We start from the raw sequence: 24,477 nt of genomic DNA, 5'->3' as shown, positions 1-24,477 counted from the left end.
ATTTTTTTTTTTTTTTTGCTCACCATTTAATATATTCTGCCTCTTCCATACAAGTTCATTTCTTACCTAATAAACTAATCAACAATACAATTTCTTGCTTCTTTTTTATGAATATAGAGTTCCATCCAAAGCTAGCAACACATCTCGAAACAAAGCCATTGAACAATCTTCACCAGCCCCTTGATATTAATAAGACCAAGACTGCAAAAACACCTATGCCCAAAAGTGCCTTTTATTTTTTTTAACGAGCACCATTATACGTGGAACCCTACTATGTTAACTTTTGTTATTTTGTATAGACATATGTGTGTGGAAACAAGGCATAGGATTGCTTTTCAAAAAAAAAAAAAAACAAGGCATAAGATCATGGATTTAATATCCATCAAGGACATTCACCTTTTGTTCACTTGCTAAAAATCAATGGGATAGATTACAAACACTACCTTCCTTTTTTGTTCATAATGACAATTGCAATCATAACTTTTGTATGCACAAAACAATCTGCAAAAACACCAAACCACAATATAATATTTGTGTTGTTACTTTACTTTCTTAGCCTAATTGTTTATTTCAATGCATTTACATCCAAATTCCTGTATGCTCATAAACATTCAGCATATAATCATCCATTCTCTAATAAAAATTATAACAAAGAATTTCTATACAATTATTCTTATAAAAACTTCATTCAAATTTTTTTTTGCCCTGAGCACATTACATGAGGCACAATCTAGTTTTGCTTTAATCGAATACCTCTTTTTTTTCTTATTAGATTTTAAAATATCCATTTGAAAAAATGGAGTTTCGTAATATAAAACTAGAACTTTCCCAACGCTTTGGTGAAAATCTTAAATAAAGTTCTCACCTAGGAAATTCAATTCGAAAATGTGACTTTTCGTAATCAGGGAGAGATTCCACCCTTGAAGATTGATTCAAAATAATGGATCTTGACCATTAAGTAACTTTTTAATTGAATAAATAAATTAAGTTAAAAAATCTCTTATTTAGAATAATTACTTGAATTAATTGTTTATTATTATATAAATTTTTAGTTAATTAATTTTAAATAAAAAATTTAATATAATAATTCCCTTAAATTATTATGCTCGTTAAGATAATTATTTGATTTAACAAAGTATTGGAATATACAAAATTAAGATTTATCTTGACATTTTGGTAAAAATCCTAACTAAATTCCTCTCCCAAGAAAGTTAATTGAAAAATGAGACTTTTCACATTCCCGAATGTTAATTCAAAATAACTAATCTCTTATAGTGTGTGCGTGACTATATGTATATAATTTATTTCTTTTTGCTTTAAACCCTTTTTTATTATTTTTTTTTTAAAGAGGACAATGTTTAAAATAGCTGTTTGAGTAAGTGGATTATTGGAATATAAAATTAAGGTTTACCTAAAGCTTTGGTGAAAACCTAATTAAGTTCCTCACCTAAGAAATTTAATCCAAAAAGGTAACTCTTCGCACCCTTAAGTGAAGTTTCATCATCAAATCAACTCAAATAACACATTTTTCATTGAACATCTTTTTTATATTCTATTTGCTTCACCAAAAAATAGAGTATTTGACAAATATCTAACATATTTAAAAAAATTAAAAAATTATATATATATATATTTTTATCTTTTTAAAACACTTATATATATATATATTTCATAAGTTAATCTACTATTATTATTATTGTTTTTTTATCTTTATTATATATATTCATAAAAGTATTTTAGTAACCATGCTACTTAAATAAATGCAAACATTTAAACAACCCAAACCAAGCAAAAACAAAAAGGCCCCAAAGGTTCATACTTGATCTAGGTTAACAAAACCCAAGTTAGTTGGGTTGTAAAGAAAACCCCAACTGCCCAACATACCGACAATAGCAACCCAACCAAAATCATGGACTTAAAGTATGTGGGCCACTTGGCTTGACCCAAGGCTTATCCCTTCTAACCATGATGCTTAAACAATATGGGCTTGCTTTAGATTTCAGAACGATGTCATTCAGATATGGTAATGGGTACATAATTATAGGGTATCCACGGATACCAGACCTAGCTATTTCAGGTTAAGATATCTTGTACCTAGGGTTTAGAAAGGGTTTGGGTAGTGATTACACTATCGTATTGGGTTCAAGTAGGGTTCAAATACCACCCCTTAAGTATTTGCTACCCAAACCCAATTATGTTAATATTCAGGTTCATCAGGTACTCGCCTCGAACTTGATTCCAATATCGTTTATATACATTTTATTGTTATTTGAATAATTAAATTAAAAATGTCCACTTTTTTAGTGTTTAGATTCGAACCTAAAGAAAAAACAGTCAAAATCTTTACCATCTTTACAAACACTTTCTTTTATTAAAAATTGACTAATATGTTAATAAGTATGGTTACTTAAATTATTTACGTGATGACATTAATATATTTAAATTAAAAAATTATTAGATTTTTAATTATATTTAAATAATATAAATATCATATCATATTATAACATAATATAATTACTATTATATAAATATATTTACTTTTTATTTTGTGTTAATATTATAAAAATTATAACTTATAATATATATACTTAAAGAGAGTCTTTGATATTAGAATAGTTTCGAAATCTAACTTTTTTTTAATTCCATGTAATTAAAGACAAACCCATATAGTTAATTAAATTAATTCATAAGACTATGATTATTAATTAACTTGGAATGTTTTTTAATATACATACATTACATATATTGGGTTCATTTATAAATTATACAAAATATAATTACTATATTATATATATATATACTAATACTTTTAGTATATATATACTTTAACTATAAATATATTTACTTTCTATTTTGTGTTAACATTACAAAAATTGTAACTTGTAAAATTATTAATTATAATATACATACCTTTATTTATATAAACTTATAATATAAAAACCTAAAGAGAAGTTGTGAGATTAGAATAGTTTTGAAACCTAGTTATTTTTTAAAATTTCATGTAATTAAGGACAAACTCATATAATCAATTGAATTAATTATGAAACTATGATTATTAATTACCTTGTTATGTCTTTTAATATATTTACTTTATATATATTGGGTTTATTTATAAAAAATATAATTACTATTATATATATTAAAATACTTTTAGTGTGTGTGTGTGTGTGTGTATACACTTTAAATATAAACATATTTACTTTCTATTTTGTGTTAATATTACAAAAATTATAACTTATGAAATTATTACTTATAATATGTATACCTTTGTTTGCACAAAGTTATAATTGTTGATCTCAAGTAAATGTGCTAGAGGGGGGTGAATAGCACTTTTTGGCTCTTACTAAAATTAACTTGTAGTTGGGGATAAATGCAAGATAAAAGAAAGATTTAAAGATGAATGAAAAACTAAAAATAGAGCAGACAATCACACCAAAATTTATAGTGGTTTGGTCCAAGATCTACATCCACTACCTTGATTGTTCAACCAAGGATTTTTCAAACCAATCCACTATGAACGTTGAAATTCACAAGCTTTTACAATGGCTTTTACCAGGCTCAGCCAAAACCTTTCACAATGGTTTTTTTTTTAGATCAACCAAAACCTAAAAACTAACTTTTCTAGACTAAATTAGAACCTATACACTCAATCAAGCAATCCAAGCTTGAATAAATTCCTTAGAGTGTCTCGCACACTCCAAGTAGTGCTCCCCCTTAGTGTGTGCTTATTTTACTTATTCATTTCAACAAATTTTATTTATGTCATATAGACAATGACATTATACATTCAGAATATATTTATGCTGACATATAGAGTAATCAACAATAGGTGACTGGTTGACAGAATATCATTAATATTTCAGCTGTGTTTGTCAACAGCATATTGTTACCAGATTTTATCTGTCATTTATCATCCAACAAACACAATCCATTCACATTCCATTCTCAAAATCATTTATAGAAATTGGTTATCATCATAACAGCCCAATATCAGTACCAAATCTCAAAACAACAACAAACAAACTCAAGAACAGATTTATCCATCAGCAAACAAATAATATAAGCAGCTTAACAACATCCTATTTTCAACACAATAACATAAACCACAAAGTTAAATTCAAATGTTCAACTAACAATAGAACAAAAAAAATAGCAGAAAAAGTAGTCATTGTTCCCCTAGTTCTCCCTTAGACTTTCTACCATAATTCTCCCCCTTTTGTCATCATCAAATCTTAAGGACTCTTAATCATCTTCTGAAAAGGGTGAAGGGGTAGACTCACTAATGCCATAGAAAACATTAAGAGGTTCAGGAGATGGTTCTAGAGGTGATTTCTATGGTGAGAGTTTAAGGGATGATTTCTCAAAAATTTCAAGGGGGTTTTGAGGAGAATAGATGGCTGATGGTCTAGCTTTTTTAAACTATTCTGGAAGATTTCCTTCTCTTGAGGAATTTGGTCTTAGTTGCCATTATCTTCTTACCTTTACCAAATAGTTTAGACTTGGCCTGTGGAGCAACAGCAGCTTTTTTTTTTTCTTTTTTAGATTGCCTCTTTGTAACTGAAGCTGGTTTAGAATCTGACTTTTGTGCTTTCCCTTTAGCTACTTCCTTTTCAACTTGTTCTTCTATAACCATTTGGTGGAAGACATCCATTATTAAGACTTCCTCTGAATTGGGAGGAGAAGGCTGATCTTGCTATGGTTCATGATGAGATGGAGGATTTTCATCATGTGAGCCAAGCACCTCAGTACCTTGCTCTAATTCAGCTTTCTTTTATGGCTCTGGTGAAGGGAATTTCCTTAGTTGATCAACTTTAAGTTCATGACCCTCTGCTTGGAAGGTAGAACCTTCAGCATCCTGTCTTGCTGGTGCAAGGCTTGAAGTGGTAGAGGTGTCTACAGCTGTAGGTTCATGAGGCATTTTTCCTTTTTCCTTCAACACATTTTCCAGTTCTACCAATTTTTCTTCAATTTTCTGCATCCTCTCAACCAGGTCAAAAAGCTTTCCATCCATTCGCATGAGCAAATTGAAAACCATTTCATTTGAGAACTGTGAGGGGGTTGCCTCTAACTGAGTAGGGAGAGAAGACTCTCCTCCTGAAGTGACCTTGGGGGTTTTAACAAATTTTTCTCCATCAAGCTTATATCTCATCTTAGGCAAACTCCTAAGGTAAATAACTTGGTCCCTGCTCTTCACTTTATCCAGTTCATACCTAAAGCTCCAAATTCCATTTTTCTGTACCAATGATGTAACGATATTTCCATAAGGTAGATTTATTTTTTTCAGTCAACAGACTCCTCTCATTCTCTCAATCATGAATCTGCCTAGATTAAGTGGAGCACCATTAAAGGCATGCTTCATCAGCCATAAGTCTTGAAGACTAATGTAGCTAAAACTGCCACCTCTTCCATGAATATTTACAGTAATAAAGTAATGCAAAATTCTAATCTGTGGACTTTTAATCAGACCAACATTACTCTTTGATGAATATTTTTCTTTCCTCCCTGTAATTATCTCCCACAAAGAAGTGGGATCATAGTTTTCGGGCATCTCATAGTCACTATCTTCACTTTTAATTTTAAGCAGATTTCCTAAATTAGCAACAGTCACAACAAATTCCTTTCCATTTAAAAAGACATTTAGACCATTATTAATATAATCATCAGAATCCTCAAGTTCATCCTTATCTAATGCTATGCTTACATAAAATTCTTTCACCAAACTAGCACTATAGGTTCGATTCTTAAAAGTGCTAAAATCCTTCAATTTCATTTCTTCAAAATAATTTGATAGAACAACCTAAATTTCAAAGGCTTCATCAAAGTTGTTCCTGTCTATGAATTTTCCACATGTAATTGGAGCATTTTCTATTTTCTTGAATCTATCTTCATGGGCTTTATTCCTAAATTTGGAGGATGAAATTTTACCTTTCTTGGATGATTTACCCTTATCTTTCTTCTTCTCTGTTTTGTATTCCTTCATGGTCTGCTTTTTCTCAAATTTCTCGATCTCAGAGATGGATATACTCTTCTTTTTCTTTTTCTGAGATTCAACTTGTCCACTTTTCTCCACTGGTCGTTTACTTGTTTTCTTCTCCAGAATTTCTTTAGTTTGTGATGGTTTTGCCATTTGGTTTGAGAGATGTATGGCTCACAATTTTGTGGGTTTTTAGAAGGAAGAATTTTTGTTTCAGTAGGGTCGATTTTAGAAAATTGCAAATGAAGTGAGAATGTGTTAAAAAAGGTTGAATTCTATCAAAACTGTATGTTTCCCCCTCTTTAAATATATTCAGTAACCTCTTCTTTCAAAATTTAAAAATTTCCTTCTTAAATTTTATTTTTGGTGAGGTAGTTTTTTTTTTCTGTTCCATCACCCGGTAGGCAGTTTCTTTTCATTATTTAATTCCTCCTTTCTTTAATTGACTGAGTCTTATTATTTAAAGATCCAGAATGCTCTTAGTTGATTCAGTGACTCTCTTAGTCAACTAAGTGCCTATTGTCTTTTGAGAAAATTTTAGAATTTTTCTTAAAGCTCCTGCACGCTAACCATTTCTAAATTTATCCTAATCTCACAAAATATTTACTCATTTAGAGGCTTCGTGAATATGTCAGCTAATTGTTGTAGAGTATTAACAACTCAATCTTAATATCACCTTTCACTACATGATCTCTAACAAAGTGATGCCTAATCTCGATATGCTTAGTCTTAGAATGTTGTACAGGATTTTTTGACATATTGATTGCACTTGTATTATCACAGTATATTGGTATGTTATCCATTGTTACTCCAAAGTCTTTTAGTTGTTGTTTAATCCACAAGATTTGAGCACAACAGCTACCTAGAGAAATATATTCAAGTTCAGCTGTAGAGAGAGCAACTGAATTCTATTTTTTACTTGACCATGACACAAGCCTACTACCTAGACTCTGGCAGGTTCCACTAGTGCTCTTTCTATCAGTTTTGCTTTCAGTAAAATCTACATCTGAATATCCAACTAGATTAAAGGATGATTCTCTAAGATATCATATCCCTAATGTTTGTGTTTCTGAAAGGTATCTAAAAAGTCTCTTAACAGCAATCAAGTGTGATTCCTTGGGTTGAGATTGAAAATGAGCAAACGAGCACACACACATACACTGAATTGGATATCAGGCCTGTTGGCTGTTAAATAAAGTAGTAATCCGATCATACCTCTATAGAGCTTTTGATTAACATCCTTTCCCTTTTCATCAACCTCAAGTTTTGTGGATGGACTCATTGGTGTTCAAATTGACTTCAGCTTTAGCATGTCAAACTTTTTGAGCATGTCTTGAATGTATCTTTCATGGCTAATAAAAATTCCCTCCTCACTTTTTTTAATTTGGAGTCCAAAAAAGAATTTCAGCTCTCCCATCATGTTTATCTCAAATTCACCCTGTATTTCTTCAACAAAGTTATTGCATAAAGCCTTATTAATTGCACCAAAAACAATATCATCCACAGATTTGAACAACAATTAAATCATTTAAGTATCTTTTAATAAACAAAGTTATATCAATGCTCCCTCTAACATGACCTTTTTCAATTAAGAATTTTGAAAGCCTCTCATACCAAGCTCTATGAGCTTGTTTCAATCCACACAAGGCTTTATGAAGTTTGAAAACATGATCTGGTTTTTCAAAGTCTTCAAATCCAAGAGGTTGTTCAACATAGACTTCTTCTTGGACGAAACCATTTAGAAAGGCATTTTTTACATTCATTTGGAATAATTTAAAGTTCATAAAACAAGCAAATGCAAGCAACAACCTTATAACTTCTATTCTAGCAACCGATGCAAAGGTTTTATCATAGTCAATTCCTTCCTCTTGGTTATACCCTTGAGCCACTAACTTAGCTTTGTTTCTATAACATTTCCTTGCTCATCTACCTTATTTCTAAACACCCATTTTGTCCCAACAATAGGGTTATTCAAAGGCCTAGAAACTAATGACCACACACGGTTTCTTTTGAATTGATCAACTTCCTCTTGCATGGCTATTATCCAGTTTTCCTCTTTTTTTGCTTCTTCAAAGCTTTTAGGCTCAATTTGAGATATGAAAGCTGAAAACTCATATGTCTCTCTAACTCCTCTCCTAGTTTTGACACTTTGTGTAATATCTCCTATGATTAGCTCTTGTGGATGGTCTTTTACATATCTCCGGCTTCTTGGAAGGTCATTATGCTGATTTTCGGTTCTTTGCAATGTTTCTAAAGGTGGAGGTTCTGTTCCTCTTCCTAGGGACTTTTGTTCACTGTTTTTCTTGTCATCTAAATTCATTTCTTCCATTTGTCTTTCAAGATCATCCATATCATCTTCATCAGTAGGAATTTCCTTTTGCAAGGCATTTGATTCATCAAAAACTATATGGATCGATTCTTCAACAGTTAAAGTCTTTTTGTTAAAAACTCTATAGGCCTTTGAGTTTAATGCATATCCTAAAAATATTACCTCATCACTTTTTGCATCAAACTTCCCTAGAGGATATTTTCCATTGTTTAATACAAAACATTTACAGCCAATACTCTTAAGATGAGAGATATTTGGTTTCCCACCCTTGTAAAGTTCATATGGAGTCTTTGATATCATGGCTCTAATTGAGACTCTATTGAGGATATATGCTACTGTGTTGACAGCTTTTACCCAAAAATATTTTGGTAAATTATTTGCACACAATATAGTTTTGGCTATTTCTTTTAAGGTTCGATTTTTCCTTTCTACAACTCTATTTTGCTAGGGTGTTCTAGGTGCAGAAAAATTATGATCCAACCATTTTTCATTGCAAAAGTTTTCAAATTCATCTCCTTCAAACTCACCACCATGATCACTCCTAATACTAACTATGACAAGTCCTTTTTCATTTTCAACTTTCGTACAATGATTTAAAAATGCTGGTAGTGCATTATTCTTATGAGCAAGAAAGTATACCCAAGTATACCTAGAGTAGTCATCAACTATCATAAAGCCATATGATTTTCCTCTTAGAATAGTTGTACTAATTGGCCCAAATAGATCAATGTGCAGCAATTCTAGTGGTCTAGAGGTTGACACATTCTTCTTACTTTTGAAAGATGTTCTAACTTGTTTTCCTAGTTGACATGCATCACAAACTTGATCATATTCAAATTTAAGTTCAGGCAATCCTATAACCAAATTTTTTTCTTATTAATTTTGAGAGGGTATGCATGCTCACATGTCCAAGTCTCCTATGCCATAACCGACCATTATTTTCAACATTTGCTATAAGACATGTTTCACAATTCACCTCAAGATTTTCAAGAAATATAACATACATATTCTTAATTCTTTTTCCTATAAATGAGATTTTATTAGCACTTATATCTATCACTTCACATTTATTAGAGTCAAAGCATACCTTAAATCATTTATCACACAATTGGCTGATACTCAATAAATTGTGTTTCAAACCTTTAACTAGCAACACATGACTAATTCGAACTTGAGAGTTTTTACCAATGGTTCCAATGCCACAAATTATACCTTTTGAATCATCACCAAAGGAAACGGTACCTCTTTTTTTCTTGTCCAGCTGAGCAAACAACATTTCATTTCCAATCATGTGCCTTGAGTAGTCACTGTCCATATACCATGGTTCCTTCTCCTTTAGTTGAGCTCTTGAACATGTGTTTTTTAAGTTCAGCTCAACCTGCAAAACAAATTTCAGTTTTTCTTAATAGGTACCCATACTTTGATGGGTCCTTGAAGGTTAGCTGCAACATAAGATCCTTTTGGAACCCAAATTTTTCTTGTTTTCTGCATGCTTCTATTTCTATAACAGTCATAAGAGAAGTGTCTAACTTTTCCACAATTATCACATCTAGATGTATCATTATCAAAATTTTTCTTAAAATATGTGTTCCTCCTTTATGTTTCTTTCCTCAAACTTTTAAGATTTGCATTTTCTTCAACTGCCTTTTGGAAGGCTTCTGTTCTATTTTCCAATTACAATTTTAGAGTTTCAAAATCTGTTTTTGAATGCTCTAATTCAATTTGCAGAAAATTTCTTTGCTCAAAAATAGAATTGAAGTCATGTTTTATCTTTTGCAAATCAGTCTCAAGAGATGTAGTTTTTCTTTTCAAAGTTTTATATTTTGATGCAAGTTTCTCAAACTCATCATAAAGACATTCATACTCCTCTTGTAATTCATCAATTGAAATATCACAAGGGGATGAAGATACCTCTGATTTATCATCCCTTGCCATCAGACACAGATTAGCTCTTTCTTCCACCTTTTCTTCTTCATCATCAGAACTTAAGGTATCACTTTCTGACCAAGTTGTAGCCACCATTGCTTTCTTCGATTTTCTGTTTTTCTTTGGCGATTCTTCCTTTAGCAAGGGGCATTCTGACTTGAAGTGTCCTGGCTTCTTGCATTCAAAGCATATAAGCTCTTCCTTCTTATTGGACTCGTTTTTATTTTTAGTTTTCCATGAAGAGCCTTGCTCTTTTCTATACCCTCTTCTAGCCAATCTCTGATTTTTTTGGCCCATAAGCTTTCTGAACCTTCTTGCAACCATAGCAAGTTCTTCATCATTATCACAAGATAAACTATCCAACTCTTCTTCAAGGATGCTTGCTTTTAAGGCAATACTTTTCTTCTTTTCTTTTGCTTCCCTCTTGTCTTCTTCTTCCTCTTCCTTGAGTTCCAGCTCGTGAGTAAGAAGAGAACCACAAATTTCATCCAGAGTTATAATATTTAAGTCCTTAGCTTCACGGATGACAGTCACCTTTGGCTTCCAATTTTTTGGTAGGCTTCTAAGAAGTCTTTTAATGATTTCATGCACAGGAATTGGTTTACATAGCTGACTTAATTTGTTTGTAATGTTTGTGAATCTATCTAACATACTAGTGATATCTTCACCAGGTTCCATTTTAAACATCTCATAATTGTGGGTTAAGAGGGCTATCTTGGACTCCTTAACTTGTGAAGTCCCTTCATGAATAATCCCAAGTTTATCCCACACTTGTTTAGTTGTGGTACAGCTTGATACTTGATTGAATTCAGTGGGAATTAAGGCACAATGTAGTGTATTGATTGCCTTAAAGTTGGTTTGGACTCTTTTGGTTTCAGTTTCGGTCCATCTAGACCTTGGTTTAGAAATTATCTCGTTGGTTACAACATTTAAGGTTGAAAGAATAAAGGGACCATCAGTTATGACATCCCACATCTCATAATCTATTGCTCTAATGTATACTGACATGTTAGTACTCTAATATGGTTAGTTTGAGCCATCAAACAGAGGTGGTCTGTTTGTGGACTGTCCCTCAGCAACTATTGATTTTTTAAGAGGCATTTGGATATTCTCAAAGGGTATTAGACCTTAAGAATAGGGAACTCACTCTGATACTATTTGGTGGTCCCAAGTAAATGTGCTAGAGGGGGTGATAGCACTTTTTAGCTCTCACTAAAATTAAATTCTAGTTAGGGACAAATGCTAGATAAAAGAAAGATTTAAAGATGAATGAAAAACTAAAAACATAGCAGACAATCACATCAGAATTTATAGTGGTTCGGTCCAAGACCTACATCCACTACCTTGATTGTTCAACCAAGGATTTTCCAAACCAACCTACTATGAACGGTGAAATTCACAAGCTTTCACCAAGCTTTTGCAATGGCTTTTACCAAGCTCAGCCAAAACCTTTTACAATGGTTTTTTTTCAGGATCAACCAAAACCCAACAACTAGCTTTTCTAGGCTAAGTTAAAACCTGTACACTCAATCAAGCAATCCAAGCTTGAATAAATTCCTTAGAGTGTCTCGCACACTCTAAGAATACAAGATAAAGAGAAATAAAGGTGTACCTATGATCACTGACTTGATCTAAGTGGTGCAAAGTGAAGTACTTGAATCTTTTACAAGGATAAGCGTGAAGTGCAGAAGAATGCAGAGAGTTTTTACTGGTTTTTAAGCTCTTTTTGTTCTTGGAAGCCTTAATTGCTTTTCTAGCCATTGGAAGCCTCTTAAATACTTGGAAAATCAGCTATGATAGGGGTTAGGCAGTTTTCGACCGTTGGAAACAGTTTGGTGGTAATTTTGGCCGTTAATCTATTTTCTAGTGCTCAATTCAAATTTTCTGACAGAATGAACTTAGTTGACTAACTGAGCTCTTAGTCGACTACGTCTTTTCTATTTTTTTATCCTAGTTTCTAACAATGAGCACTTAGTCGACTAACTTCCTTCTTAGTTGATTAAGTTATTTCTGTCTTGAAGTCTATATTTCTGGCAGTAGACTGTTAGTCGACTAACTTACTTCTTGGTCGATTAAGTTGGTTATATCTTGAAGTCCAAATTTCTGATAATAGACTCTTAGTCGACTGACTCATTTCTTGGTCGACTAAGTCTTTTTTGTTTCTCAATACTCTTGAGCCCACCAACTTCTAATTTGAATTTTAGTTGACTAACCTTTTATTATTCAACTAAGAAGCTTCTGTTTTGTTGATTAATTGTGCCTTCTTATACATATAATTTTTGATATGTCCCTTGGAATAATTTATTTATCTTTGGCATACAATTCTTGTTCTGTACACTCAACTAGAAATATTAGACACAAATGAATGAGAATGTTTTATTATCATCAAAAACTAATGGAGCCAACAATAATATATAAACTTAATTATCTAAAAAGAAGTTGTGAGATTAAACTAGTTTTAAAACTTAGCTATTTTTTTTAATTTCATGTAATTAAGGACAAACACATATGTATTAATATAAAACTATTAATTAACTTGCAATGTCTATTAATATATATACTTTATATATAATGGGTTCATTTATAAGGAATATAATTACTGTTATATATACTAAAATACTTTTAATGTATATATATACTTTAGATATAAATATTTTTATTTTTTATTTTTTATTTTTTGTTAATATTATAAAAATTATAACTTATAAAATTATTAATTATAATATATATATATACACACTTTATTGTATATAACTTGTAATGTCTTTTAATACATACACTTTATATTATGTTCATTTATAAAGAATATAATTATTATTATATAAGTTAATAATTACTAAACAATAAAATAATATAATTTTTATTCTAAATAATAATAATAATAATAATATTGATTTTTTATAATTTAATAATAATATATCAATGGATAAAACCACTTTTTTCTTTTCTTTCTTTCTTCTCTTTACCTAGCCACATCCACCAGATGCTCCTTCTTCTTTCTTTTCTTCCTCTAGCTAGTCGCTCCTTNGATTTTTTTATAATTTAATAATAATATATCAATGGATAAAACCACTTTTTTCTTTTCTTTCTTTCTTCTCTTTACCTAGCCACATCCACCAGATGCTCCTTCTTCTTTCTTTTCTTCCTCTAGCTAGTCGCTCCTTCCTTTTTCTTTTTGTTGATTTCTTCCTTGCTGCTAAGTGCCTAGTTCTTCTTTTATTCTTTCTTCTTCTTCTTCTTTCCTTCCTTATTCTTTTCTTTCCTTAGCCAACCGCTTCGATCCTTTATTCTTGCCGCTCCATTCTTGGTTCTCCCGTTAGGTAAATCACTAAATCTCATCTCTTTTTTATTTGACTTCTTTATCAAGATAAAAATATTTCATTAGCATACTAGGACTATGTTTAAATGCTTACCAATTTTTGATGAGTGTTTTTTTTAAATAATTTAGATTAATGTATGAATTTAAAGTACAAGGTTAACATTCAGGATCCTCAAGATATAAAACCCCCAAATTCATTGATTTACAGCATCTCCCATTTTGTAACACGAGATCTTATTTATTTGATTTCAAAGGTTGGCTCTTGTTCTTTACACAATTCCCATGCTAGAGCTAGAAATTCTAATGCCATTCTTGAACAGAAGTTTCTACATCATGGTGCCTTGCAATGAAAATTCTCATTTGTTAGACCTCACCTAGCAATCTAAACAATAAAAATAGCTGTCAAAACCTTTCCTTTTGCTAACATAACTCCCTTAATCGCTGTGTTTGTGACACATTAACAACATCAAATACCTACATTGATTCACTGCCAACATAAAAAAACCTTCATAATGAAATTCGCTTATCATAGAATTTTTATGGTAGCTGCCATTCAGTCATAATATACAAAACATAGTTTCAATTAAGCGATCTAGACAAGTATAAGAGTTGTGTTCTTATTTTGTTCATTAACCTACAAATTTTCAGAATATAGAAAAATGTTTTACGCTCAAATCTTTGGGAACTTGTTTGTGAGAATTTGGTGCTCCAAAATTTGTGGATTATCTTATTGTGGTAAATAAATTATTTTGTAAGATGCTTAGAAATCATATTTGATCATGTGTTATTGTCCTGTACTTTTTTTTTTTTAAATTGATTTAGACATTGATTCTGCCATGTTTAATGCTTTTAGGTCTTTTGAAAAATGGCCACAACTAAAAATTGTGATAATAGTATTAATTATAATTGCAAGAAGATACTCTCTCAATCTTGAGCATATTTAGTTATTTAAGTGTATGTTGTTGTGTGGATATTTGTATTTAGTTATTTAAGTTTATGTTGTTCATTTGGATCTTGGTGTTTAATTATTTAAGTTTATGTTGTTATTTGGATTTTTGTGTTTAGTTATTTAAGTTTATGTTGTTGTTGTATGAACATTTGTTTTTAATTATTTAAGTTTATGTTTAAGATCTTTGTTTTTTATTATTTAAATTTCAATTTTATTATTTATGTTTTTATTAATTTAATTAGTATTTAATTATATAAAATATGTAAAAGAAATATTATTATATATAGATACGGATACGGATTCAAGTTCGAGTAATTGGGTACCTATAAAGAACATTTTAATAATTTTTTTACTTAATTAGGTTTTTAAACGGATTAAGGTAATTATAAAGTAGTGAGAATGTATTAAAGTTAAGTTTAGGGTAATCATTTTCAAAATTATTCAAAAAATTAATATAATTCAGATATTTAATTTCTTATAAGATTAAGATTCAAATACTTCAAAATTAGCGAGTATACTTAGTTGACAATCCTCATTTCATATGACATCCTAATGACTTGGGTTGAAAAGAAAACCACAACTGCCCAACTTGCCAACTGTAGCAACCCAACCAAAATTATGGGCTTGTGGTATGTGGGCCACCTGGCTTGACCCAAGACCTATCCCTCCTTCTAACCGTGTTGCTTAAATAATATGGGCTTGCTGCTGATCTCCAAACGAAGTCGATTCATGCAATATCCTATTACTTGGGTTGTAGAGAAAACCCAACTGCCCAACTTACCAACAGCTGTAGCCCATCCAAAATCATGGGCCTGCGGTATGTCGGCCACCTGGCCTGACCCAAGGCTTATCCCACCTTCTAGCCTTGCTGCTTAAACAATATGGGCTTGCTTCAGATCTCAAAATGACGTCGTTTCGTGGGACACCCTCAACCAAATCAAACAGTGTCGTTCTGCTGATCCTCGTACCATCCTTAAGTTCTCTAAACGGCGTCGTTTTAAGCTTTCCGAATTCTCTATAGCATGCTTAGTTCACTTAAAAGAATAGAATAATCATTTCAAGATAATAGAATAGAGAAAGAATAACTATTATATAGATTGGTTTATGAGAATGGAATAAAATAGGAATTATTATTATTACTTATTCTATTGTTTTGTTGGCAAAAATAATTTTAAGAATGGTTAAGGAATAATTGGTAAATGATAAAAATACTCTTTATTAAATTTTAAAGATTTTTTAATTAAAAAACAAAAAAACTATGATGAAAAAAATACTCTTTATTAAAATTAAAGAATTTTTTTGTTAAAAAATAAAATATTCTGAGCAATAAAATCAAAATAACTTTTACTATAATTAAATAATATTTTCACCATATATAAACATATTTTTATTATAATTTAATAATATTTTATATTAAAATCTAATTAAATCTTTTATTATAATTAAATAATACTTAATATTAAAAAATAAAATACATTCTTCATTAAATTTAAATAATACTAAATAATATCCTTTATTACATTTATCATATTCAAATAATAATATTAAATAATATATTTTATAATATTTATTATAGTTAAATAACATTAATATATTAAACAATATTTAAATATTTTTATTTTTTTTTATATAGACATGCTTGATTGAGGGAATGAAATAACTATACTTTCTCTATTCTCATTTTTAAGATAAAACTGTATTTAATTCAATAAAATAATTATTTAAAAAAAAACTTAAATAACCATTACAAAGTTCCTTAATAATAATTATTTTAAATTACAAAATAAAAAAAATAATTAAATAAATATATCTTTTTACAATTTAAAGCATTATTTTATAAAAAATAATAAACCTATTTTTTTCCCTCTCTTCCTCACTCCTTCTCGCTTTATGGTACAAAAGAAACAAAATATTTTACTTACGTAGACGGTATATTTCCTCTGTTCCTCGCTTTGACCAGCTTCACGGAATCCTTTCCTTAACCAGAGGCTACCAAAGCTCCTCCCTCAACCTCTCTAAACCTTGCGTCGACATCTTGTCTTTTTTTGTTTTTTCTCTCTCTAAGCCACTCTCACTACAAACCTAATAAGAAACCGGAAATCGGACCCCCTCTGTCGGAGGCCGCCGCAACACTTCGTCTCTCCTTCAGCCGCGTGGCCCTAGAAACCCACACAACAAGGTGAAGCTCTTAACCTCTCTCCACCGGGCCTCCATCGCTCTGAGTTGCCTATTTTGGGTTTTTTTTTTTTTCTGTGATTGGGTATCCTACCTGCTGCTAGACTAGGGTGATTGTTTTCTTATTTTTGTTTTTTAAGTTTTTTGGTTTTTTCTTTATTTTTCTCAAGGGTCTTCTGATCTTCTCTAGGATATCTGTTTTTAAGGTTTTTCCTTTTCTCAGGGGGCGGGCCTCTCTCAGATTGTAGTATCACTCCAGGCTCCCTTGGGTTTTTCGACTTCTTTGCTGTTGAGATTACTAGGGTTTTTTTTATTGTTGCTTTTGCTTTTTTTTTTTTTGGTTGTGATTACTGCAATTAATCTGTTCTATTTATATGTGAGCAGAGGGTGCCCAAGAATGGGACCCTCTATTGGCAATTCTTGCACTGTTGGCCTCTGCCAGATGCGAGAAATCGCCCCTGCCAGAGAGCATTTTTTGCTCATTCGAACCATTCTTTTGTCGGCTTGTATGACCAGATAGCATTCTGGTGCTTCAGAATGTTTTCTTTGCTTAATGCTGTATGGTTTTGGTTTTTGATGGCCTAGGCCTAAATTCTAACAACACAGGACTCTTGAAACAAAAACCCAAACAAGCCTAGAAACCATTAAATGATAACCCATAAACGAATAAAAATAAGATGAGATATAAGTGAAAGTAAATAAAAATATCTAAACCCTCTTAGGGTTAACTAATGGAAATAACTAAAATTCCATTAGTTTGAAATTTAAAATTGTTTTTTCAATATTATCATGTTATCATGATTTTTGCTTACATTTCTGAAATATTTTTGTTTTTCTGCTGTACCTGTAGAACATGTTTGCTCTTGTCTAAGCCCTAACTTTAAAACCATAAACGAAAACCCTCAACCCTCATCTTAATCTCAATTTAGCAGTACATACGCCGTCAACAATCTTTCTCTTTCTACCAATAGTTTGTATGCATTAGCTTTGTAATTTTTTTAGATGGAATTCTGACATAATCCAAAAGCAGATAATTCGAGATGAAGCAATCAAAGGATCCATTTGAAGCGGCGTTAGAGGAGCAAGAGGAATCACCACCTGATTCCCCAATTGGTCAGGATGAGTTGGACAGCCAAACCCCTACTGGGCACCATACTCTTGTAGATGATGATGATTATGATGAAATCGGCGCCAATACCAATAATCCCTCTCACCCATCATCCAACTCCACTCCTATGTTGCTCACCCCCAGTGTTAACGCTAGTGTTGCTTCTGCCGCCGCAGCCTCCAAGAACAAAGAATATGATGATGACGAAGAGGAGGAAAACGTGGATGTTGAGCTTGGCAAGTTCCCCTCTAGTGCTGATCCGGCTAAAATGGCCAAGATGCAGTGAGTTTACTTTTCTTTTTTGTTTTTTCCATGCTGCTTATTCCTGTTCCACTCTTTTATGCCTTCATGTATCAGGAGAAGGAGACAAGGTTTTTAGTGTTTAAGCTCTCCTGCTCTGTACGTGCGGTTGCCTTTCTTTAGAAACTGAAGGGATATTTGCCTAAAATTTTTAAATTTGTGCTTCTTTTCAGGGCCATTTTATCACAATTCACAGAGGATCAGATGAGTAGATATGAATCCTTTAGGAGATCTGCACTTCAAAAGTCCAACATGAGAAGGGTAGGCTTCTAAGCATATTCTTTTTTGGGGTTGTTTGCTTTCTCAAGAATTTTTTATTGTAATAATTTGTTCTAATTTTTACATGGTCGACATTCTGAACTTGTTTTATACTTCTTTCAAAAGTTAAAAGTGATGTACTAAACTCTGGACATTTGAATTTGCATGAGATTCCTCGGGGCTCACATACTAGCTGCTATAGCTGAAATGGCTCATTTATGCATTGCGGTCTAGCAAAACATGATTTGATAATATATAGACTTCAGGTTTCTGCTGTTGTAAATGCAGTTGTTGGTAAGCATCACTGGAAGCCAGAAAATTTCTTTACCAATGACCATTGTTGTGTGTGGGATAGCAAAAATGTATGTTGGCGAACTTGTTGAGACAGGTATGTGCACTTTTCTCCAACAATAGTAGTGTTCAGATTTCATTTCCAGACACAAATCATTTTGATTGATCGGTTAACAAACAACATGAAACATTAAAATCAGGGAAGAAATAGTTGTAAATCAGCACTTTGAAGCTTTCTCAGTAGATTACATTGTCCAGAGCCAATGCAACAAAAGCTGTGATCCAATATATGGCTTAGTGATAAAAAGATCATCAATCAAAACTTAAGCAGCTAAGTCTATTTTCCATTATTTTGTGGTGGTTTGCAGCTAGAATGGTTATGACAGAGAGAAAAGAATCTGGGCCAATCAGGCCTTGCCACATCAGAGAGGCTTATAGAAGATTGAAGCTTGAAGGGAAAGTACCTAAGAAATCTGTGCAGAGGCTCTTTCACTGAGGATATCAAGAGACGAACTTAGCAAACATTTATCAGGTGTTTACTAATTACATGGTTTTTAAATCTGACAACATTTCATCCTTTTTCCCTTTCCAGTGAAAGGGTAGTCAGATACTCATAGGTCATAAAATCAGTGGCAGGTTAATGGAATCAATGTGTACTTTTGCGCTTGTGTTATCCAATTTTCTTTTCAACTCCAAAAAGTTAAATACAACAGAGAAACTTTGCCAAAAGTGAGGGGTCGCTTGTCTATAAGAGCCTCAAAAATTGAAATTTATTGATATTACCGGTTCTTGTGATTATACTCTGATGCATGGCCTGATGACTAGAGGGGGGGGTCTTTCCCTAATTATTGGGATGAGGCTTTCTTTATCTTGGTTTATTGGAAGAAACCACTCATTCTGAAGCACCTGCTGTCGGAGCACTATTCTCGTATTGGCAGCTTATATTATGAGTTGATGACTGATACTGTCAGGAGAAAGTACTTATATTAAAAACAGAACTCAAACCTGACTAAAACCGGAAACATGGTTTGGAATTCGAAAGCGGAGACCTTGGTGGTTAGAAAACCTCCATCAAACTTTATAGAAACAAAACTTAATTAGCCATTACTTATGTATTTTGTTAAAATGCCAACCCATCTGAGTACAATTAGACAGGAAGAGGCATTGCAGCACAGACTCTGCATTGCTGCAACTAGCATGACACACTAAACAAATGGCGTTTTCAGTTAATAAAGAAACTAATTGAGAGGCTAAGCGGTGTTAAGTTGAACAAAATCTTCCTTAATCATCACCACAGGATTTGCCAGTGGAATTGGAACTGGATTTGGGGAAGAATTTCTACTACGGAATTGACAATGGCAACATTCAGTTTAATGAAGACAAAGGTCTCAGTGGATTAAAGTCATCCCATGGTGTGGAGGAGAAAATGGTTACTCTTTTTGGAGTTCAGATTGATTGATAGGCACAGTGTTAATTCTCATTTATTTAGGGCTTCTTGTATTTGATTTCGTTCTTTTGTTTACCTTCTTTCTCAGGTCACATTAGCTCAATTGAGTTGCAATTGCCTCAGTAGTTATTTAGTTGTATGGAATAGCTAAACCATTATCTTTGCAATGAGGAGTGAACATACTGTTGATTTAGACGTAGTAATCCTACAAACCAACTTATATATATATATATATATATATATATATATATATATATATATTAATTAGCATGAGAAATGGCTCCTTAATTTTATTTTTTATTTTGTAAAAAATAATATTTGTTTTTAGATCCCTTAAATTTATTTCTTAGTGCGGTGGCATCATTTGCTGCCCTGACAAATATAAATTCAAAAAACAAAACAAAAGATATAGAGAAAAACTGTTGTAAATATACATGTGTAGACATGCAAAAGAGGGAGATTAAATGAAGGGTAATAAAAGGGAGCCGATTTCACCGCAAAACAATATGTTTCAAGTGATAAGGACGGGTCCATATTAAACTGTGCAATACTGACTTCTCAAATCAAAACCTAAGAAAATGTCTATTTCAAGTTAAGCATCAGCAAATAAGCTGTCTCTCACTCAAGAGCGAGTCTAGAAATTTTTCTAATTGGTGTTATAATTACAACAATATGTTAAAATCTATAAATTAAAAGCTTTAACATCAAATTAAAAAAAATTGTTATTTAGTACATTCATTTAGTACTTCAAAGTAAAAATATCTATGAAAATTGTAATTGCCTACGACTATTTTTTATATTTTGAAAAAGTTGCATAATAGTATGAATAGAAACACTATCAAATACATCTTTCTTAATATATGTCAACAAGCAATCATTTATCTACTCATCACTCATTCGATTGCGTAACCTATGCTTTATAAATTTTATTGCTGAAAAAGCTCTTTCAACTAACATTGTTGCAATTGGTAAGATCAATGCAAGTTTTACCCGCAAATAAACCAAAAGATACATAGTATTTCTATTTGTCTCAATCATCTTGCTTGCAATTCAAGTTGATTTTCAAGTGCAACTAAATCCACTACTGAAAAATCAAAAGGATACAATTGAGCCATATGAATCAATCTTTCTTTGTTGAAGGTAGAAAATGAATTGTTAGGATATAAACACGCAATACACTGAAGTAGCTCCATGTTCAATTCAATGAAATGATTATTAAGCTCCTTAAGTTGCAAATCTAAAACTTCATTCATTATATCAAAATGATAATTATGAAAATTTGATACTTTTGAAGCTTTGCATCTTGACCTTCCTCGAAGCACAAATGTAGTATTCATATTTGGAATCACTATGTCATGTTTATTGCAAAATGAAGAAACTTCACTTAATAGAGATTCCCATCCTTCACTTTTCATCATTTGCAAGCGTTGCTTAGACACTTTAACAAGTGTCATAGCATTTACAATGTTTTGATCTTTCCTTTGCAAAGCCAAAGATAGCTCATTAGTGATCCCCAAAACATTTTTCATCAAGTGTAATGTAAAGGTAAATTCAAATGTGTAGAAAATCAAGAAGAATATGTGCCTCGGCATTTTGCTTTGTCTCTTTTCCATCTTCTTCAATGAACTCAAGCACTTTAACTACAAAAGAAAACATAACAATCAAGTTTAATATTGTCCCATACTAAGAATCCCAATGTGTATTAGCTGCTTTTTAAGACTTGTTTCTTGATTTAGACCTCACCCACTTTAAAGCTCACCATTATCTAAAGCCTGTTTAACCTTTGACGCTTGTTGCTCTCTCAAAATATCTCTGCACTGGCAAAAAGCTCCAATAACATTGGTCAAATTACCAACCATATTAAAAAGTGAAGCAATGTCAACATTTTTTTCTACAATAGCTACAAGTGCTAATTGAAGTTGATGAGCAAAGCAGTGAATATAGTAAGGTGATTCATTTTCTCTCATAAATAAAGTTTTCAAGTCATTGAATACACCTCACATATTACTAGCTCTATCAAAGCCTTGTCCACGAACTCTTAACAAGCTTAGCCCATGCTTCGAAAACATTGCTTAAATTGCTACTTTAAGTGATGTAGCACTTGTATCCATAACATGAGCAATACCAAGAAATCGTTTTGTTAGCAAGTCTCTTTTATCTACATAATGTAAGACAACAACAATTTGTTCTTTATTCGATACATCTCGAGCCTCATCAACCAATATCCCAAACAATTCACTTCCAAGATCTTTAATGATTGATAATTTGGTCTCACTTGAAGTTGCATTCACAATATCTTTTTGAATTTTAAGGAACACCAATTTAAGACTCCCTTAAGAATGTTCCAAAACAACCTTGCCTAATTCATTATTATGATCAGCTAAAAATTGCAAAAGCTCAAGAAAATTTCCTTTATTCTTTGAGTTTTCAGATTCATCGTGTTTTCGCAAAGCTAGCCTTTGGTGCAGGAGAAACCTAATGCAATCTATAGATGTAATCAAGCAATTCTATAATCTCTTTTCACTTGTTCCATTTGCCTACAAAGTGCTACATCTATATGTTGTTTCTACTTCATCAAGTATTGGCATTTCTTTAAAGCTTTATTATGTGCACTATTGCAATTGCCAACATGAGTATCTAATCTTTCTCTCTTGATCCAACTTGTAAAACCTTCAATTATTAAAGAATCACCTCCCCCTTGTTTCCCGATTTCATTTTTGAATAAATAACAACACAAGCAAAATGCAGTATCCTTTTGTATGCTATACTCTAACCAACTACCATAGTCATTAAACCAAGAAGAATTAAATCAATGAGGAACCCCACAAATAATTTTTTGAAGAAACTTATGGTCATGAGGTTGACATGGCCCTTTCTGCAAATATGCTTTTCTAATTTCATCTTGATCATTAAGTGATACTCAAAATTTTTTTTCCTTAATCCAAGATCTATCAAGAGAGTACTTAGATCAAATTCAACACGACTTTTTAAGAAGATTGTTAAGTATCATCATTAGCTTGGGATCTAAGTCTCATAAGACTAATTTTTTTAAAATATCTTTCCATGGCTTATTCATCTAAAATTATAAAAACTTGTTAAAAATTACTACTCATTAGCATAAACTAAAATATTAGAATTAAATAAAATATGATCTTAGATAGCGAATTATTAGATTCAACAACTAACAATAATTCAATTTTCAATTCATTAATCAAAGCTAAATATATGCATCCACAAACCACATAAAGTTAAATACAAAACACAAATAATCAATATCTACAAAATATATCAAAAAAGTAAGACTCTTAATTTCAAGATTTTATTTGACATGCAATATTATTTTCTATTAGTTAGATTATAATTTTGAACCCAAACTATCAAATTAATCAAAAAATATTTAAACATGAAGTATTTAAAAATTTAATTTAAGTTGAAAATTACTTATAATTGAAAGCTAGTTGAGTTGTTTTAAGAGAATGAAAAACATAGCCAAAGGCTGAGAACAGGAAATGTCACTACAGGTCTCAAGAATAAAACTTGAATTTTTGGAGAGGAAAAGTAGTTTAGTTTTGACTTTTTTAATAAAATCTTAAATTATAGAAGAAAATTATTTTGTCTTTCCATGTGATATTTAAATATTAATATATAAATTCCTTTTCAATAAATCTACTTTTGATAATATTTAAATATTATTAATATAGATTTTTTAATAAAATCTACTTTTTAACCTCACTCTTTATAAAACTGTGAAAAAACTAGTGGGTTCATTAATATTATTGCTTATATAAAACTCTAGATAAGTAATATAATAAGTAAATATTTTTTATAACTGACCATGAACGTAGGTCTGCCCTTGCTCCAACACAACTCTCTTTGACTCTCTTTCTTCACTGTTTACAGTATAAACTATCTTCCACTTTATCAGTCCTTTCAACATCAATTCTCCTAGGCTTATACACTGCTCATGTGTAATTAAGCTCTGAAAAGAAAGTAATACCATTATTGTTATTGTTATAATTAGTAGAAATTGATTTCATTTAAGGCAACTTATTATTTGTCTCAGATAAAATATTTTTCAAAGATTTCGAGTTTAAATCTTCCTACAAAAGAGATAAGATTTACCAAACAAAACAAGTATCTTTTTCTATAATCCAAGAGATCATATGTGCTAAAAAATAAAGAAAATAAAACACTTGTTATCTGTAATAAATTTTAATAGAAAAATAATTATATTTTCAATTTAAAGGAAATTTAAGTTCAACATTTTTATTAAGACATACCTGCACTTATTATTAAGTCAAAAACTTAATGTAAAAAATAACTAATTTCAATCACCAGATATTGCCAACAGTAGTGCACCATCCATGATGATAAGTTAACCTTTACCAGCAAAATTCTTTT

At 31.3% G+C, this 24,477-nt stretch overlaps 2 protein-coding genes and 1 pseudogene across 3 annotated transcripts; 1 reads left to right on the top strand and 2 right to left on the bottom strand.

The window, feature by feature from the left end:
• Window positions 9,677-10,553, bottom strand: LOC108663276. The gene is made up of 2 exons (XM_018126873.1): window positions 10,160-10,553; window positions 9,677-9,681 (listed from the first exon to the last, which is right to left on the bottom strand). Exons 1-2 carry the CDS (start codon window positions 10,551-10,553, stop codon window positions 9,677-9,679), a joined length of 399 nt encoding a protein of 132 aa, XP_017982362.1.
• LOC18589675 (transcription initiation factor TFIID subunit 11) lies at window positions 16,386-19,358 on the top strand. 2 transcript variants are annotated; one of them, XM_007014746.2, is made up of 5 exons: window positions 16,386-16,676; window positions 17,703-18,062; window positions 18,254-18,341; window positions 18,627-18,726; window positions 18,998-19,358. In XM_007014746.2, exons 2-5 carry the CDS (start codon window positions 17,713-17,715, stop codon window positions 19,123-19,125), a joined length of 666 nt encoding a protein of 221 aa, XP_007014808.2. In that variant the 5' UTR covers window positions 16,386-16,676; window positions 17,703-17,712; the 3' UTR covers window positions 19,126-19,358. The 2 variants fall into 2 exon arrangements, with proteins under 2 accessions (XP_007014808.2, XP_017984021.1); XM_018128532.1 differs by having other exon boundaries at window positions 18,605-18,726; window positions 18,998-19,018.
• Window positions 21,628-24,076, bottom strand: LOC108663275 (annotated as a pseudogene).

This window comes from Theobroma cacao, chromosome 9 (genome assembly GCF_000208745.1).
Source record: "Theobroma cacao cultivar B97-61/B2 chromosome 9, Criollo_cocoa_genome_V2, whole genome shotgun sequence".
NCBI classification, from domain to species: Eukaryota; Viridiplantae; Streptophyta; class Magnoliopsida; order Malvales; family Malvaceae; genus Theobroma; species Theobroma cacao.
The sequence above is the reverse complement of the archived record's forward strand: the minus strand, read 5'-3'. Positions and strand labels throughout refer to the sequence as shown.

What these genes read in the sequence shown, in the direction of transcription:
- LOC108663276 (XM_018126873.1), bottom strand. Translation starts at nt 10,553, where the DNA reads ATGGTTGCAAGAAGGTTCAGAAAGCTTATGGGCCAAAAAAATCAGAGA.
- LOC18589675 (XM_007014746.2), top strand. Translation starts at nt 17,713, where the DNA reads ATGAAGCAATCAAAGGATCCATTTGAAGCGGCGTTAGAGGAGCAAGAG. An exon ending in GCTAAAATGGCCAAGATGCA is followed by an intron (nt 18,063 to 18,253) that starts GTGAGTTTACTT and finishes GCTTCTTTTCAG; the next exon opens with GGCCATTTTATCACAATTCA. An exon ending in TGGCGAACTTGTTGAGACAG is followed by an intron (nt 18,727 to 18,997) that starts GTATGTGCACTT and finishes GGTGGTTTGCAG; the next exon opens with CTAGAATGGTTATGACAGAG.